Source organism: Aptenodytes forsteri, unplaced genomic scaffold (genome assembly GCF_000699145.1).
Source record: "Aptenodytes forsteri isolate BGI_AS27 unplaced genomic scaffold, ASM69914v1 Scaffold97, whole genome shotgun sequence".
Lineage (NCBI taxonomy): Eukaryota > Metazoa > Chordata > Aves > Sphenisciformes > Spheniscidae > Aptenodytes > Aptenodytes forsteri.
Genome location: NW_008795036.1, coordinates 4,138,755 through 4,154,503, shown reverse-complemented (window position 1 = coordinate 4,154,503; position 15,749 = coordinate 4,138,755). Strand labels below are relative to the sequence as shown.

General features: G+C 42.2%; 1 protein-coding gene across 1 annotated transcript; it reads left to right on the top strand.

Moving 5' to 3' along the window:
• The first annotated feature begins 1,156 nt into the window (after positions 1–1,156).
• CNDP2 (CNDP dipeptidase 2 (metallopeptidase M20 family)) lies at positions 1,157–15,138 on the top strand. The gene is made up of 12 exons (XM_009276675.2): positions 1,157–1,196; positions 2,378–2,467; positions 3,458–3,601; positions 6,126–6,288; positions 7,881–7,969; positions 8,890–9,090; positions 9,614–9,698; positions 10,268–10,428; positions 12,388–12,552; positions 13,075–13,216; positions 13,840–13,987; positions 14,431–15,138. Exons 2-12 carry the CDS (start codon positions 2,408–2,410, stop codon positions 14,498–14,500), a joined length of 1,428 nt encoding a protein of 475 aa, XP_009274950.1. The 5' UTR covers positions 1,157–1,196; positions 2,378–2,407; the 3' UTR covers positions 14,501–15,138.
• The last annotated feature ends 611 nt before the right edge of the window (positions 15,139–15,749 follow it).

The following is a 15,749-nucleotide window of genomic DNA, read 5'->3' as shown; positions in this document are numbered from 1 at the left end:
TCTGAGGGAAGCTGCTCTGCCCCCCCGTCCCCTTCCTCACGCCTCTTGTCGCTCCCCGTGAGCCTCCCCCTGTCCTTAGGAATCCTGCGACGTGCCTCCCTCCCGCCCTGAGGCTTACCGCTCTGCAGTCCCCGAGCTGGGGGCCGTGGCGAACTTCCCCTTTTGCTGCAAAACCTTGTGAAGTTCCAGACTTGACCTTTCAGTCAACCTCAGCCCGGAGAACAGGGCCTGTAATGTGGATGTGGGGTTGTATGCCGCTCCTTTCAGTGGCTTGTGGAGGGCGGCGAGTGGTCTGTGATGGCTACAGACCTAACCTGATCGAATGCTCTCATCTGGGGTGGTCACCTTGCCCGTGGATAAGGAGGGCAAAGTTGTCATAGTGCACTGGCAGTCCCTTGGGTTCTCTTATTTCATAATGCAACTGTTACAGTGCTGTGAAAAGCTAGAACTGTGGAGCCTCTTCCATGCAGGTAGAAAGGATTCAGTTCTCCAGTCTGAAGGACCTACAGGAAATTCTAGCCCTGACTTTTAAGAGGGGAGGGGAAGTAATATCCAGCCTTGTGCTGTGCAGTAAGCTACATTTGCTTTTCCAAGTTTGAAGCTGTCTGGGGCAGACTTCTTTTGCAGCTCTACAGTGAGACTTGAGTGATTCAATGCCTCTCTAATTTTTAAGAATATTTAACTGTTTAAGATGATACTTAAAGTAGTCCCTGATTTAGCAAGTAGTCCAGATCTTGTTTGTGTTGGACAGAATATCAGCCTCCATGTATTATGTTGTATTTTGCATCTGTGCTGTGAAGCTAAAGCCCTGATGTTGCTTTAGGAGCTGGTTGAGTGAAGGGGAGTGTCAGATGCATGGGGCTCATGCCCGTGTACTGGTTTCTCTGAAAAGCTCCAGACGAATCATGCCTGAGGTCTAACTGTATATGAGTATGGTGGCTTCATTAGGGAAACCAGGCTTCAGTGGGAAGCATTGCTTTGACTTGGTTATGTCTATATAGTCCTTTTGAAGGTGTTCAGTTTTCACCATTCATGACTATTGAAGAGAATGCTTGAGCTGTCTGGCGGTTTGGGATTGTTCTAATTGATGATTAAAACTCATTATCCAAATTTAAATTTCATGGATGCTGTAAATTGTATAGAAGCCATCTTCAGTGAGTGAAAGGATTTTTGTATGTCAAACATCAGTGATCTGTGTAAGTACAACCCTGCTTGAAAGAAAATGTGTTCTGTAAGTCTTCTGTAGGTTTGGGCTGGTAGGATGTGCTTATATCGCAGTATGTTGTGTGGGACAACCTGCAGCTTGAAAGTATTTATTTCAGCTATGTAGAGTAGTCAGCTGTTCAAGAAATTCTAAGACAGTCAAATGTTTTAACAACTATCGTACTTGTCTTGTGACTTTCATATAGAAGTGGAAGAAAGGCTTAAAGGATCTGGCATAAAGCTGACTGAGCAAAATACTGAATCATGGCAGTTGGTGCTGCTGAGCATGCTTGTTCCGTGTAGTACACGGACATTGGAGTTATTCTTATAGTCCAGGTGCTTGGATTTCAGAGGCATGTTCGTAAAGCTCATTACTTTCCCGGCTTAGAGGAGGTGATGTATCTTTAGTTTTGACTTGAGAACTAAGTTTAAGCTTGTTGGTTTTGTTGGTTGAGTGGACAGTATGTCTTTTACATATGGATTTTGGACTGGTGAGGAAGACAGAAACTGAGGAGGGCGAGGTCTTGTATTTTCTCACATGAGCTTCAGTTGAAACTAAAACAAAACAAGGAAGTGGTAGCACTGAACTAGTCACTGACCACTTGCTCATGGCCTGCTGGGGCTTGTTTCTCTTCCGTGGCTTCACTCTGACCTTCTTTGGGAAGGCTGAGTGGCAGATTAGGACTTTGAAGCTGAAGAAAACATAGTTCTTAAGCTGCCTGCTTCTAACCTCCTTTGTAAAGCACAAAGTAAAAGTGTGATGCTTTCTTGGACCTAACTACTAGCATTCAAGCCTATGGCACGCTGTTAGTTGAACTGTTATAATAAAGTGCAGCTTCAAAGAGTAGATTTCACTTGAGTAATATTTTACCTGTAATTCTGCAGTAAAGTGAAATGCATGAGTTGATTGAAGTATCTCTATAGACAAGCTTCCTCAGTTTAACTTCTGAAGTTATTTTGGGGGGAGAGGCAGAAACAGTGGTGTTGAGATTAAATATACTTTTGTTTAGCCACTTCACTGTGTGATTTTGTGAGAGGGAGCGGCCTCAAGTTTCATATTCATGCAGCTTGCTGTGCGGCATTAGCAGTTGAAAGGTGAAAGTCTTCTGTGGCTGCTTGATTACTGACTGTTGCTTCTGAAACCTGTGAAGGCTAAATTATTTTTCTGTCACAGAATCTTCAGCAACACCATTCTGGTCAGAAAATGTCTGCTCTTGAAACACTCTTTAAATACATTGATGAACACCAGGACCTCTATATTCAGGTAAGTTTTCTTTCAGAGTTTTGTCCTGCAGCACAGATAGCTATGCGATATTAAAAGTTGATAGTGGTCAGCTTCAAGCTTGTTGTTACACCTATATAATATGCCCAATAATAGAGTAATGCCAAGTAACTGGGGAGGGGGGGGAGCAGGCAGCAGGTGTGACTGGTTTGAGTCAAGCCAGAAAACTTTGTTTCTTAAGTTTAGGCATAGTTCTGTTCAAAGACATACATCTCCATGGTAGACTTATTAGGAAATGCTCTATTACTGTATAGTGCAAGCAGTGACTTACTTAGAGGTAGAAGTTTGACGCTAGCTCCTGAATGCCAAACTAGGTTTATACTGTCTCTCCCCTTTTGAGGTGGGAGAGGAAAGATATAAACAAGGCTGGAATAAAGCTTTCTCATATGAAACTGTTCATGTTGGGGGACAGAGGGAGAGGTTACCTTCTGTACTTTGCTGTTTAACCTGCTATTTAATTGCACTTTGTATTGCAATCCCTTTTGCCTGTGAAGGAATTGATGGTATAGCACTGTAAACTCCAAGGCAAGAACTATGCCAAGTGTTCAACTTGACTTCTGACAGTTGCTCTCACTGATCTCACATTGCGGGGGGGGAAGCTAAGGCAGCCTTTCTGAGAAGTCTGAAGGACATTAGCTGGCTTTGGATTCTTAAAAAATGGCAACCAGAAAGGCACAATATGCGCAAGCTGTCATACTCTTAAGCCTACCTTCTGTATCCATAGACTTTGCGCTACACCTGCAGGGGCAGCTGTGGGAAAGTGAGCTTTTTAGAGAGCTTTTGAGTGTAATATCAATGGTTAGAGTACTCCTTTGAGCAGAGGACAGAGATAATTTCCTCAAGTTTAAGCTTGACTAAAACAGTATTAGTTGAATTGCAAGGTGTTGAATTGCAAGGTGTTATATTTGTATAGTGCTTCCCATGCCATAATTCATGTGTAGTGAAACCTTTAACTCTTCTGTCTTTCTGTAGCGGCTGGCTCAATGGGTGGCAATCCAGAGTGTGTCAGCATGGCCGGAGAAGAGGGCTGAAATCAGATGCATGATGGAGGTTGCTGCGAAGGATATTGAGCGACTGGGAGGCACAACCCAACTTATGGATATTGGGAAACAAAAGGTATGTGAGCATCTCCAAGTCAGCTTAGTAGAAAAATTCTCTTGAGAAGACAAGGTGTTTTGCACCAGACTGGCTTCTTATGATCCCAGTAAGAAAGGCACTTAGGCTCCATAAAGTATCATTTAAAATGCTGTTTATTAGAGCTACCACTATAAAAAGAGGATAGTATAGATAATCTTAAGACCCTTCAGATGCTGGGAATCCCAAGCTGTGTGGCATCTAGCGGGCATCCAATCAGCATGCAGCATGCTGTGCAGATCCCATTTATGGAAATGTTATTTATTTATATTATTTTATTTATTCAAGCTGTTCGATTCCACTGCCAAAGAAAAGGGATATTCACATGAGAACTTGTTGCTGCACTTCTAAAGACAAGGACATGCAGGTGGTGTAATCGCCAGTACAAGTGGGAACTGCCTGCGCGCTACAGTCAACTGGCTAAGTTTATCATGCAGCCCAAGGATATGCACAGCACAGTACAGGCAGGAAGGTGAAGCTGTGTGTGCAGCATAGCACAGCACAGGCTTGGGTGTACTCAGGCTAACTATGTGGATCACTAATTCCTTGATGGCTGATGGTCTTCTAGTCAGGATCACCACACAAGGGTCTTGTGCGTAGTGGCCTAGAAAAACAGTAGCCTGTTGGGGTGCGGGATAGTGTCTTTCGTGCCACACAGTCTGAGCTTCCTGTTAAAACCTTTGTTTGTAGCAAACCTTCAGATCCAGATCATTTAAGCACGTTGTATTACATTTTGGACTGTGTATTAAATGTATTTTAAATACTTTTCTAACTGAACATGAACAGAGCACCTGCAAACAAACGTTAGACGTTTTTAACAGCAGGCTGGTGTTGGACCTTACCATAGGTTGTAAAGATACTGCCCGAAGTTTCAGTAAGTCTTCCAAAAGACTTTTAGGTTCTTCCAGAAGTGTTACATTTGTCACAAGACTGCACTGCTCCCTTACCAGATGCAGAAGGATCCTTAATAGGATGAGTCCCCTTCTTATTTTTAGCTATCTGGACTGCTTTTCTTCACCTGAGAAAGGTATGTGCTTATGGTAATGATAATCTCATCCTAGGGAACCATCCACTTGATATCCTCCTCCTTTGAAGTGTCTAGTCACTACATGTCACAGAATAAGACCCATACCAAAATTGTTAGACTAGCGTTTGGATAGTGGCATTCAAAATCCTGTTGTAGTGGAGTGTTTGCTAGTTTTAGATCATCATTGTAATTGGTGTTAATGACTGCTGGGTGAAATCTATGTGTATCGGGACCCTCTGGGCAGTTCTTGCTTTTGGCAACTGGAATACACTTGTCTGTAGCACTACAGGTCCCAGCAGGGAAGCAGCTGACTTCGTGTGCCCTCTTGGGAGGGAATCTGTAGGATAAGTCTCGCTCTGCTACTACCTACAGCCTAAAATCCCATCAAAAGTGTTTCAATTAATTCAGAGACAAACTTGTTCCTTTCATCAGTGTAACTTTTTGGGGGCAAGAACTGATTTTAGAGTTTATTACTAGTAATGTTTCTATTTAGAAAACTCTTGCAGCTGGATTAAAGTTAACTTTGGTATTTACTTTTATATTAAGTATAGACAAAACTAGTCAGTATATTATGCACATTGCTGCTATATCAGTGAAGGACAATGTAAAGTGAGCGGTGAACTTGTCTGGTCTAACTTAGTTTACTGCTGCATAGCAGTTTGTACTGTGTACTGATTATTGTAAGTGTAAATTCTTGCAATAATGTTTTAATCACTTAGCGCTGCAGCTGGCTAAGGGCCATGTGACCTGTTGATAAAAAATTGGAGCTTGGAGCCCATATGAGCAAAAAAATCAAAACTGACCTTGATCTGCTGAACAGTGTCTAGGAGTATGTGTTAGCTCACTGGAAGGGAAATACATGCTGACTGAGAATAGCATGTGATAATTGCTTATGGGGTGTTCCAAAAGACTAAGCCAAGTTCAACTCTTGAACTAAGTTCATCAGCACTGCTCTGCCCTTTGCCTAACAGTGTAGGCTGGTATAGAGAAATACAGCTGTTACGCTGACCTTATTTGGGTGTAGGCACGTGTTATACTCAGTGATACCACTGTCAGGAAACTTTTGTCTAGAGCTATACTGTGGACAGGATGAAAGTGCAGTGACAAGCAATGCAGAATGCAATATTGAATGAAGTTTATCTCTTATGCTTAGGTCAGCATTAGATATGGCAGTTTGGCATGCAGACGGCTTGCTCTGCTAAAATCTGATGTAGGATTGTTTAAAGCTAACAGTTCTGAGTGGCTTGGAACATTTTGACTATTACTGGGACCTGTCAGGAAACTTTTACTGGCATAGTGCTGTCATGCCTTCACTGGCATACTGCTTCTGGCAATCAGTTTAAGTAGCTTAGTTTTGTTTAGCTGTCTATGCCCCTAATCTCATAACCTCCGTAATGTTAAAGTAATTCATTCATCTGATAAAAATGTGCTGCTCTGACATTCCACACTTGCATAAAACTTCTTGCCTCCTATTTCTAGCTGCCTGATGGATCAGAGATCCCTCTACCGCCAATTGTTCTGGGAACACTTGGCTCAGATCCACGCAAAAAGACAGTGTGTGTATATGGTCACCTGGACGTTCAGCCTGCAGCACTAGAGGACGGCTGGGATAGTGAGCCCTTCACACTGGTAGAAAGAGAAGGTAAGAGCGATGGACTTCACAAACCGATGAGCACTTCTGTGACAAGTGTGGTGTTAACTGTTCTAAAGTTGTAGCCTTGATTGAAAAGGGGAAGGAGAATAAGAACAGACATGGGTGTTTACTTAATACTGTTGAGAAAAGATGCAGGAGGGGAAATGGTAAACAAGTAGAGCTGCAAAATTTCAGCTGCTCTCGGGGACTGTTTCCTTTTCTGATAGTCGAGGTTGTACTTAACATGTTATCTTCCTTGTAGCTACAGCAAAGTCTTAACTACCTTCCATGGTAACAATTTGTTGCCAGAAAGCTTTCTGGAACTAGTTTCTTGTGCTGTTCACAACTTGCTGCCTGTAAGGTCATGTCAGACTGCAGGGATTTTGAACTGTTACAGGGGACAAACACTCAAAACAGCTTCTTCATGCCTGGAGACAGGAGTGGTACAGCAGCCTCCCTGAGTTGCCTTTGCATTCTGTGCTACAACGAGTACTGCGGAAGCTGTGTTTTACAGAGCTAGTGCCCAGACAAGTGTCCCTCTCCCATAAATGGGGATGAAGAAATTGTGCAGTAACTCCTGTTGAAACAACATATTGCCGGTAGCCAAGAGGAGACTGAAACTTTCTTTTCTATTTAAAACTGGTGTTACCAACCAAGCCTCTTCCTTGTTTCATTTGCTCAGTGTTAAGTGTCAAAGGTCATATGAATAAAAGGACACTAACCATTCTTGTTGCGTAAGTATTAATCATTGCCAAGAAAAGAAGTATCTGTTGTACCTAGTATTTCTACCTGGGCACTTGGTTATAGGCAGCAGAGTCAAAGTTACTGAGTTGGATTATCTCATCTGATAGCAAGAGCTAGACTTGCCTCAGGCTGTGGCTTATCTCTGCAGCCTGGCAGTGTAGGAGGCGTATTTACCAATGGCTCCTTATCTTGCAAGCTGTCCAGCCTGTTCTGTCACTGTGATTACACCTAGTGCTTAGGGGTTGTAGTTACAGCTCTGAGTTGCAGCGATGTCTGCCTCTGCTGTGATCCCATGTGCTACATTTCCTGAGACTTCCCTGTAGCCTGTAAAACTTCTTTTTGACTAAAGCCCTTTCTGGGGAGATTCACGTTTATCTGGAGAATCCAGAGAAGTGACTGGTCACTAGCTACTGAAGTCTTACTCTTCAAACAAAGAATTACTGAATTGAAGCTAATACTGGATAGGCTTCTCTTAAAAAGAAGGTAGCTTGTTTCTCTACCCTTACTTCTGTGTTTGTAGAAAATTATATTATAGCGAAGGATATGGGAACAACTTAGCCCAAGGCAGAGTTACATCTTTTCCAGGCTTATGTTCAGCTCCTGTCTGGGGAGCAGCTGGGGGAAGAGGTGGGGTAGCTCGAAGTGGGAGAACTGTTGCAGGCCTGTACCTATCCCACTTGCGTGGGTATATGAAGTGGGATGTAAAACTGCTACTTCAGAAGAATCAGAAATGAAATTTAATATAAGCAGGACTAAAAAGCTTGTCCAAAAGGATGTTTTGTCCTGCAGGCAAGGCAAGACTGAAGCCTCATCTTAATTTTTCTCCACAGTGGTTAATTTGTATCTTGTTTCTACAGGAAAGCTGTATGGGCGAGGATCAACAGATGACAAAGGTCCAGTGCTTGCCTGGCTGAATGCCTTGGAGGCTTATCAACAAACTAACCAGGTATGTGCCCAAAATATATCCTGCTTTTTTACATACAGCTGAGTCTAGCAATAAATGTTACCCAAGCCAGAAACCCCTGTGAGGCAAGCCTGCTTATTCAGCTGATCGGAGGAATGATACAATAGTCCTGTAAATTCCCTGATGTCCCAGTAGGGTCGAGTTGACTTGCTGACAAGTTAGTCTTGTAGATGCTTGGATTGCACTTTAAACATTTGTGCTTTAATGAAATGTGTAGGAAGTAAAATACATATGCAAGCATCTGGAGCAGGAGGAATAATCAAATGTGATCACTTTCATGTAAGGATGTCAAATTAGCTTGGCCTTTAGCAAAGCTTAATGTCTCACTGCCACTGAGCTCTAAGAAGGGATTAACTTAGTAACACTAAACTGGGAGCTTTGCTGTTTCTGTTCAAGAAAAAGTACAATCAGAAATAGCTCAGGATGTCTGCTTTATCTTGCAAGACAAGTTGCTATTACTTGTGAGAAGAATTATCAGTTCTCAAGTGCTGTCTAGGCATAGAATATGGTAGACTGGATAGACAGGGTGGCTCTGACTCTCCTACTGTGGCATGCAATTTCTGTGGTTAATATTAGTTTTCCTAGCCCTGTGACTTACTTTTGGCAACAGATCTCCGGCTGCGTTCTCACAGTTAAGAGGATTGGGAACAAGTTGTTCTAGAGCTTAGTTAAAACTTTTTTGAAGAGTTTGAATTCCATCAAATGAAGGGTGGTGTAAGTGCCTTCAATGTAAGTGCAGTCCAAACTTTGTCATACTTTGTGTATAATTAACAAATTCCACTGTCATGGAACTAACTTATGTCCATTTTTCTGCTTTGCATGTGACAGATGAAAATTACTGATCACTGAAGGAGTCCAGTGTTTTCACATACTTAATCTGTTCTTGTTTTTCATTTTCAAAGGAGTTTCCAGTAAATGTTAAGTTCTGCCTAGAGGGTATGGAAGAATCAGGATCTGAAGGCCTTGATGAACTGATTTTTGCTCAGAAGGACACTTTCTTCAAAGATGTGGATTATGTTTGTATTTCTGACAACTACTGGTTAGGCAAGAGGAAGCCTTGTATCACCTATGGCTTGAGGGGTATCTGCTACTACTTCATAGAGGTAAGTGCTGAAATACACTGCAAAACTGGTATTAAGCTGATTTTTCTACTGGAGGAGAATGGTAGCTCTAACTTTTTCATGCCAACAGCTTTTCTTCAGAAAAGGTGAAACTGACTACTTCAGTAGAACTGTTTCTACTAATTGTCTAAATATCCTTCCTTTTGCTATCCTATATGACACTTGGGTGAGAGGGATAGCTTTCAAATGTATGAGCAAGACAAGCCAGCACCTTCACTGGAGGATTCTCATGGCATAGATATCTTCAGATATTTCCTTGAGTGCAGGAAGAGATGTCACCACTGAAGTCTCCGAGGTTGGGACAGTCAGTACTAGGGGCTTGTACTCCACAGAGCAATAAAAAAACCATATCTGCTTTAATGTACTACAACTGAGTGGTCTGGTTTCAAAAACAGATGCATTTTCAAAATACATGCAGCAAAAAGCTAGGGTAAAAGTCTGTTCTGAGCATTTGACAGTGTCTTCATGCTAAAATTAACCTGAATCTTAATTCACTTTAAACCAGGTGGAATGTAGTGACAAAGACCTTCACTCTGGAGTTTATGGTGGTTCGGTACATGAGGCCATGACAGATCTCATTACTCTAATGGGTAAGAAAACACACAGGTTTCACTGAATGCATCTAAAGTGGGAGTAAGAGCTATTAAAGCATGAGTTTGTTTGCAGTGAGGGGTTTCCTAAGGGCTGCTTACACTAGCAAAGCGATGACCAATGAAATGGTGCTTGCCAGGTATACATAAACAGGCTGATGCCTTAGATACAGGAATATGAGGAAGGTCTTGCCTGGAAGTTGTCTATCTACTTTAGCTTCCCCTAAAATCTTGCTGCAAACTTGTATGTTAATTAAATCAGCTCTTTTCTGCAAACTCTTCTACAGATGCCATATTGAAGTCCTTGGCAATCCTCACTTCAAACAGCCAGCCAAATATGTAGCAGTAGAATTAAATGCAGTTGCAAGAAGTACATGTTTTGGATAGTTGAGAATTCCATAAGTGCCTTCCATGCTTAGTGGTACAGGCTGTGGGAGGCAGAGGTCAGAATTTTATTACATTTGCAGAGTTTTCAGAAGGCAAAGACTTCTATTTCCCATGGAAAGCTTTCCCAGCAATGACATCTTGTTTCTTCTGGTTGAATCCTGATATTAGGTGCTTGTTTACAGGTTCTCTTATAGACAAGAAAGGGAAAATCCTCATCCCAGGCCTTAATGAAGCAGTGGCACCTGTTACTGATGAGGAGCTGGCACTATATGAGAAGATTGATTTTGACCTGGAAGAATATGCAAAAGATGTAGGAGCAACAACACTATTGCATGATGCAAAGGTATACTGTACTCCTTCCTTTCTACCCTGGTTAGCTGTGCTGGTTCAAGCTATATCGGTAGAAGACAAACAAGCTTCTGTGGATACTTGTGTAGTTACCAGGTAATTTAGTAGGCAGAGAATTCATCTGATGTCTTTAAAATGGTGAGATTGCTTTGAAGATAATTTCACCTACTGTATAGTTGACTACATACTTAACTTAGCAGAGGAACTGCTAGTATTAAGTGCTAAGTGCTTGGAAACTTAGTCTAGGTTATCCCATGCTTAAGACAAGCAGTCTAGGCAACTTTAAATTTACTCCTTAGTCTATGTAAAAGTAGCATTTCAAACTTGTACAGAACTTTCGCTATCTGGTGCTGTTCTCTTAATGCTAGATAATAACTGCTAGCACTTTTCCAGAAGTCAGATACCACATCTACACAAAGTATCTGATTTCCTACATCTGTGAGAAGTTCAATGGGTTATCAGAAATAAAGTAGTTGCTCATAGACATGACTTCTCATAAGGTGAGAAAAGAGCTTGAGATCTGGCTGTGATGAACTCAAGGTTGACATACTGAACATCTTCCTAGACCTGGCAAGCAAGGACTGTTTTGTAGCCATGAACTAGGCAGCTGCCCAAGTCTTTGAACAGGCTCAAGTTCAATAAACTCATGTCTGCACTTATCAAATCTTCATCCTGGAAGCTCTCCAAATGAATGCTTTTAACAGCATTGAATCTTGCAAGGTATAGGTATTACATACTAATTTTTTAAAGCATTAAACCCTAGATGTAAATCTATCCTAAAAAGCAGAAACAAGTGTTGTAAAAGACAAGTTTACATGTGCAGGTCTGTCTTCTGTCCTAGTACTACCAGGAGGAGACTTCAGACTCAACTCAAATAGGTATAAGTAACAATTTCATATCCTCAACCTTGTCTTTACATGCTCAGGTTTATATCAACTGAGAGCACACAGGCTTCCTTGTTTAGCCTTGTCCTATAAAGTAATGGATGGAATATAGCTTGTATATAAGAAGGAGCTAGCAAGATGCTCTTCATGTATGATACTGAGCTAAAGCTGTTCAGTCTTAGCTAGACTGAAATCCTAGCTTAACTTACCAAGGGAGTTCTAACTAAGCTGCATGCAAGAAGGGTCTTAGGACCAAGGGGAGATATGGGAGAGAAGGCTGTAATCTCCAGGTGAGAAACAATCTGCTTGAAAGATTTGAACAGTGACAGTTAAATTCTCTTTGAGAGAAGGTTAGAGGCAGGTTGTACCTGGAACAAAACAAAATGTTAACATTAAAGCCCACAAAATTTCTAAGTCTCCTCAATCTCTGCAGTGAAGTTCGTTTGAGATACTGTAGCTATACAGGACACAAATACATTGAATTCACAGTATCCAGTGTACTGAACAGCTGTGTCCACAGCAACAAGGAGGAAATGCAGAAGTGTATCTGAAAAAGGCAATAGTGCTCACTTGAATCAACGTGGAGTTCAGGCAGTTTAATACAACTGATGATAAAAATAGGAGCTCACTGTATGCCTGTCTGCAGAGTGGTGAGGCTTTTGGAAAACTTGTGATCTTCATGAGCATGGGACTCTGAAGGCACCTGCCTGATTTGAGGCAGTGGGGACCAGAGCTTCCAATAGACTCCCTATGCACTGTGCTTGAGCACCTTTATAAATGGTATTTGTGTCCTTGTCAGAAGCAGACTGGTCATGTCCTGTAAGTTCCACAGAAGTAGGAGAAAGCCAAACTAGAGCTACTGAATCTCTTAAGGTGCTGAAAACCCAGCTGTTTTATCAAAATGGGAGTAACAGCTTCTGTTTGTAACTGAGAAGTCTTGAATGGGCTGCATTTGTCTGTGGGAGAAAGCACTGTTTCTTGCAAAGTCTTTATTAGAATGAAGAAATTATTACTTTGGGGAACTCTGTCAAACTTCACGTAACCTTGCATCTTTCCCTTTGCTTCTGCAGAGAGAGATCCTTATGCATAGGTGGAGATACCCTTCCTTGTCTCTCCATGGAATTGAAGGAGCCTTCTCAGCCTCTGGAGCCAAGACTGTGATTCCTAGGAAAGTGATTGGCAAGTTCTCAATCAGACTTGTGCCAAACATGACTCCTGAAGAAGTCACAAAGCATGTATGTTGAAGTGGATTGATGGTCTCAAAACAACTAGTGTCTCTAAACTTCTGTTCACCACGTCTAGGGGAAGAGGGTTTCTAAAGGGGTTCCAGTTACTTACTTTGCTGTTCTTCCCTGTTCTGCATCTCAACTCAGATAATTGAGGGAGTCGCTGTATGGTCCCACACTGGACCGTTGTGGCCTGGCTATTCAATTTCTCTCAACTAACTCGAAGAAAGGGCTCAGGAGTAAATGCTGATTTAATTGTAGGGCAGTTGTATTGTCAGAAGTGCATATTCAAAAGCATAAGAGTTTGACATATTGGCTGACTGTTCTACAGTATACTGTTAACTTGCCTAAGGGAGATATTCTGACTTCAGAGCAGAGATACATAGGAATCATATGAAGTAATAGTAATAAGAAAAGGTTGCTGCACAGTAGTAGTGTCCTGCAAGTCCCTAAGATGCTTTTAGTATATAGTCTTTACCAGTGCTCATAGAAATGCTAACAGTGGATAAGATTGTTCAATCTTTCTTATAGGTTGAAGACTATGTGAGCAAAAAGTTTGCAGAGCTGCAGAGCCCCAACAAATTCAGAGTATACTTAGGCCATGGTGGAAAACCCTGGGTGTCAGACTTCAACCATCCCCACTACATGGCTGGTAGGAGGGCCATGAAAACAGGTCAGTGGGTTTTCCACTTGGCATTGGGAGGACTAAACAGCTCTTGTTCCAGGACCTCAAGAAATACTGAGGAGGTCATGTTTGCAGTGTTCTGCACTTATGTAAGAAGTTTGGCTCACGAAGTAAGGAAGCATGTCATGTCAATCCTTAAACTCAAGTCTGAGGTACAGGAAGGAAAGAAACTTGATACCAAGCTCATTCCTACTATACTGGAACAAGTCCATTGGTATGGTGCTGTCTTTGCATAAGGATGAGACTGTCAGTAGCTCAGATCATTTGCTTAGCCAAAGCCTGTAAAGTTTAGTCATCCTAGCATCCTTCTTAATCAGTTGTGCTAGGGCAACTAGAGCAAATGTAACTTCTGTGTTGGAGTACAAACAGGCTTTCAGATGAAGTGTTATTTGTGTAACTGAACTCTGAAAGCGACAGTACTCCAGCACTACATCTGGGGGGCAAATGCCACAATTCTGCAACCTCTGCGGTCTGGCGGATTAAAACAGAGCAAGATTTGGCCAGCACATGGTACGGAAGTGGTTGGTACTTGATTGCTTAAGCAGGAGTAAGGATCTGTGTTGGAAAAACAAATACAATTCCAAACTGACTAGAGTATCACTTTGTTTTAGTTTTTGGAGTTGAACCAGACCTGACAAGGGAGGGAGGAAGCATTCCTGTTACCCTTACTTTTCAAGAAGCAACAGGCAAGAATGTCATGCTGCTTCCTGTTGGAGCTGCAGATGATGGTGCCCACTCTCAAAATGAGAAGCTAAATAGGTAAGAGAATATTTATCCCTGTGCCAGGCTGAGTTGTACTGTGAGTCTTGGCGTGTATTATGAAAAGGACCAAGAAGAATTGAGCTCTTGCTTTTCTTCAATTCTCTGGAAGGCAAAGTGCCATTTCTCCCTAGTAGAGAATGACCGGTTGGGTAACTAGTTTGTAGCTGAATCTTGATCTCATTACTGCTTCTGGTTTTATACGCTTGAAACCAGAAGCAGTCTTTTGTATTTTGGTCTCCAAGCTTGGCTACCCCCTACCCCAAGGGTGGCATTTCTGTCTTGCCAGGGGAGATGCAGGGAGGTTGGGAGTGGTGCCTGTTGCCTGCAATGGTAATGCCTGTAGTGTCTGTTGCGTGCAGAGGACTGATACTGCAAAAAGCACAACTGCTAGAAATACAGTTCAAACCAAGACGATGTTAACGAAAGCATCTTCTTTCCAGGTACAACTACATCCAGGGGGTGAAGATGCTTGGTGCATACCTTTATGAAGTCTCCCAGTTGAAGGACTGAGTTAGACACCCTACCTTCCGGCTTATGGATCAGAAGTCTGATTTTTCTTATAAAATGTCATAAATTACCAAGTCTTACATGGCTCCTCTTTTCCACCAACACTCCACTGCTTTGGTGGGGGAGAGGGAAGCATGCAGTTCCACTTGACAAAGAACACTGTATACCAAAAATATTTCTTTAAATGTTTGCTTCAAATGATGCAGACTATTCCTTATCTGGCCAGCAGTCCTCAACTGCATCTTTGTCCCCTCTATCACTTCAAAGTTGTGGTTTGCTGTATTCATCTACTTTTCCTGTAAAGCAGGAGGAAGAGTTTGCTCTCCACTGTTCAAGCAGCCAATCAGTTGCAGAACTGCCAGCCAAGTTTAAGGTTCTTATTCCTGGATATGCCCTGGAAGTAGTCAAAGTGACAGATTACGGGGGCTATACTGGAATGTGTTCAAGCTGTAGCGAGGCATCTATCTTGCTAACTGTGATTTGGAAGAGCAGTTTGTCTCTTAGTTATACCTGCCTGCAGGTTTCAATTTACAGTGAATTGAGTTATAACAAAATTCACCGTGGTAATGACTACTGGCCATCTTTTTGTAAAGCTGCCTTTGTATTCCCTAAAAAAGGACAATAAATACTCATGCTCTAGAGTTTGGCTGTTGGTCTCTAAGTATTAAATAATGACTCGGGAGGGAAAGCAACTTCAGGTAACGTGGGAGGAACTCTTCTATGGCTATAGAGGCAGATGAGCAACATGACTGCACAGACTGTACTTCCTGGGAATCCAAATTTTTATTCCTTAGGCTCTGGCTCTGTAACAGCTTGTTGACTTGAAGCAGATGTTGCTAAATCCTGCTCTTCTGAGGGAAAACAAGCTCAGAAAATGTTCCATTTTGGCTCTGTAAGCCAGGTCATCACACTGTAGCACAACTGACACAAGGGAGTGCGTGGAATTCGTAGGCGTAAGCAGGGAGAGAAGAGCATCACCCATTGCAACTACTGACTGACATCCAACTTCAAGCTGTCTTTTGGAAACATTCAACTCCAACACTTCTGTTATTTCAAAAAAAAAAAACCCAAACCCTCTTAAATGTGTGCTAATCTGAAATGGATTTGGCTCACTGTTTCTGAATTCCCTGAGCAGCACTTGTAGGCTGAGCTAGGTAAGTATTTCAAGTGATGATGCTTTGCTCTGAGAACTGCCTGAGAGCACGGTGCGGTCCTGTAGCCTGAGAAACAGGGGAGCAGCATGTGATGCTTC

Excerpts from the sequence above, each read along its gene's own strand:
- CNDP2 (XM_009276675.2), top strand. The coding sequence starts at position 2,408 with ATGTCTGCTCTTGAAACACTCTTTAAATACATTGATGAACACCAGGAC. Across the intron at positions 3,602-6,125 it reads TGGATATTGGGAAACAAAAG|CTGCCTGATGGATCAGAGAT; the intron begins GTATGTGAGCAT and ends TCCTATTTCTAG. Across the intron at positions 7,970-8,889 it reads CTTATCAACAAACTAACCAG|GAGTTTCCAGTAAATGTTAA; the intron begins GTATGTGCCCAA and ends TCATTTTCAAAG.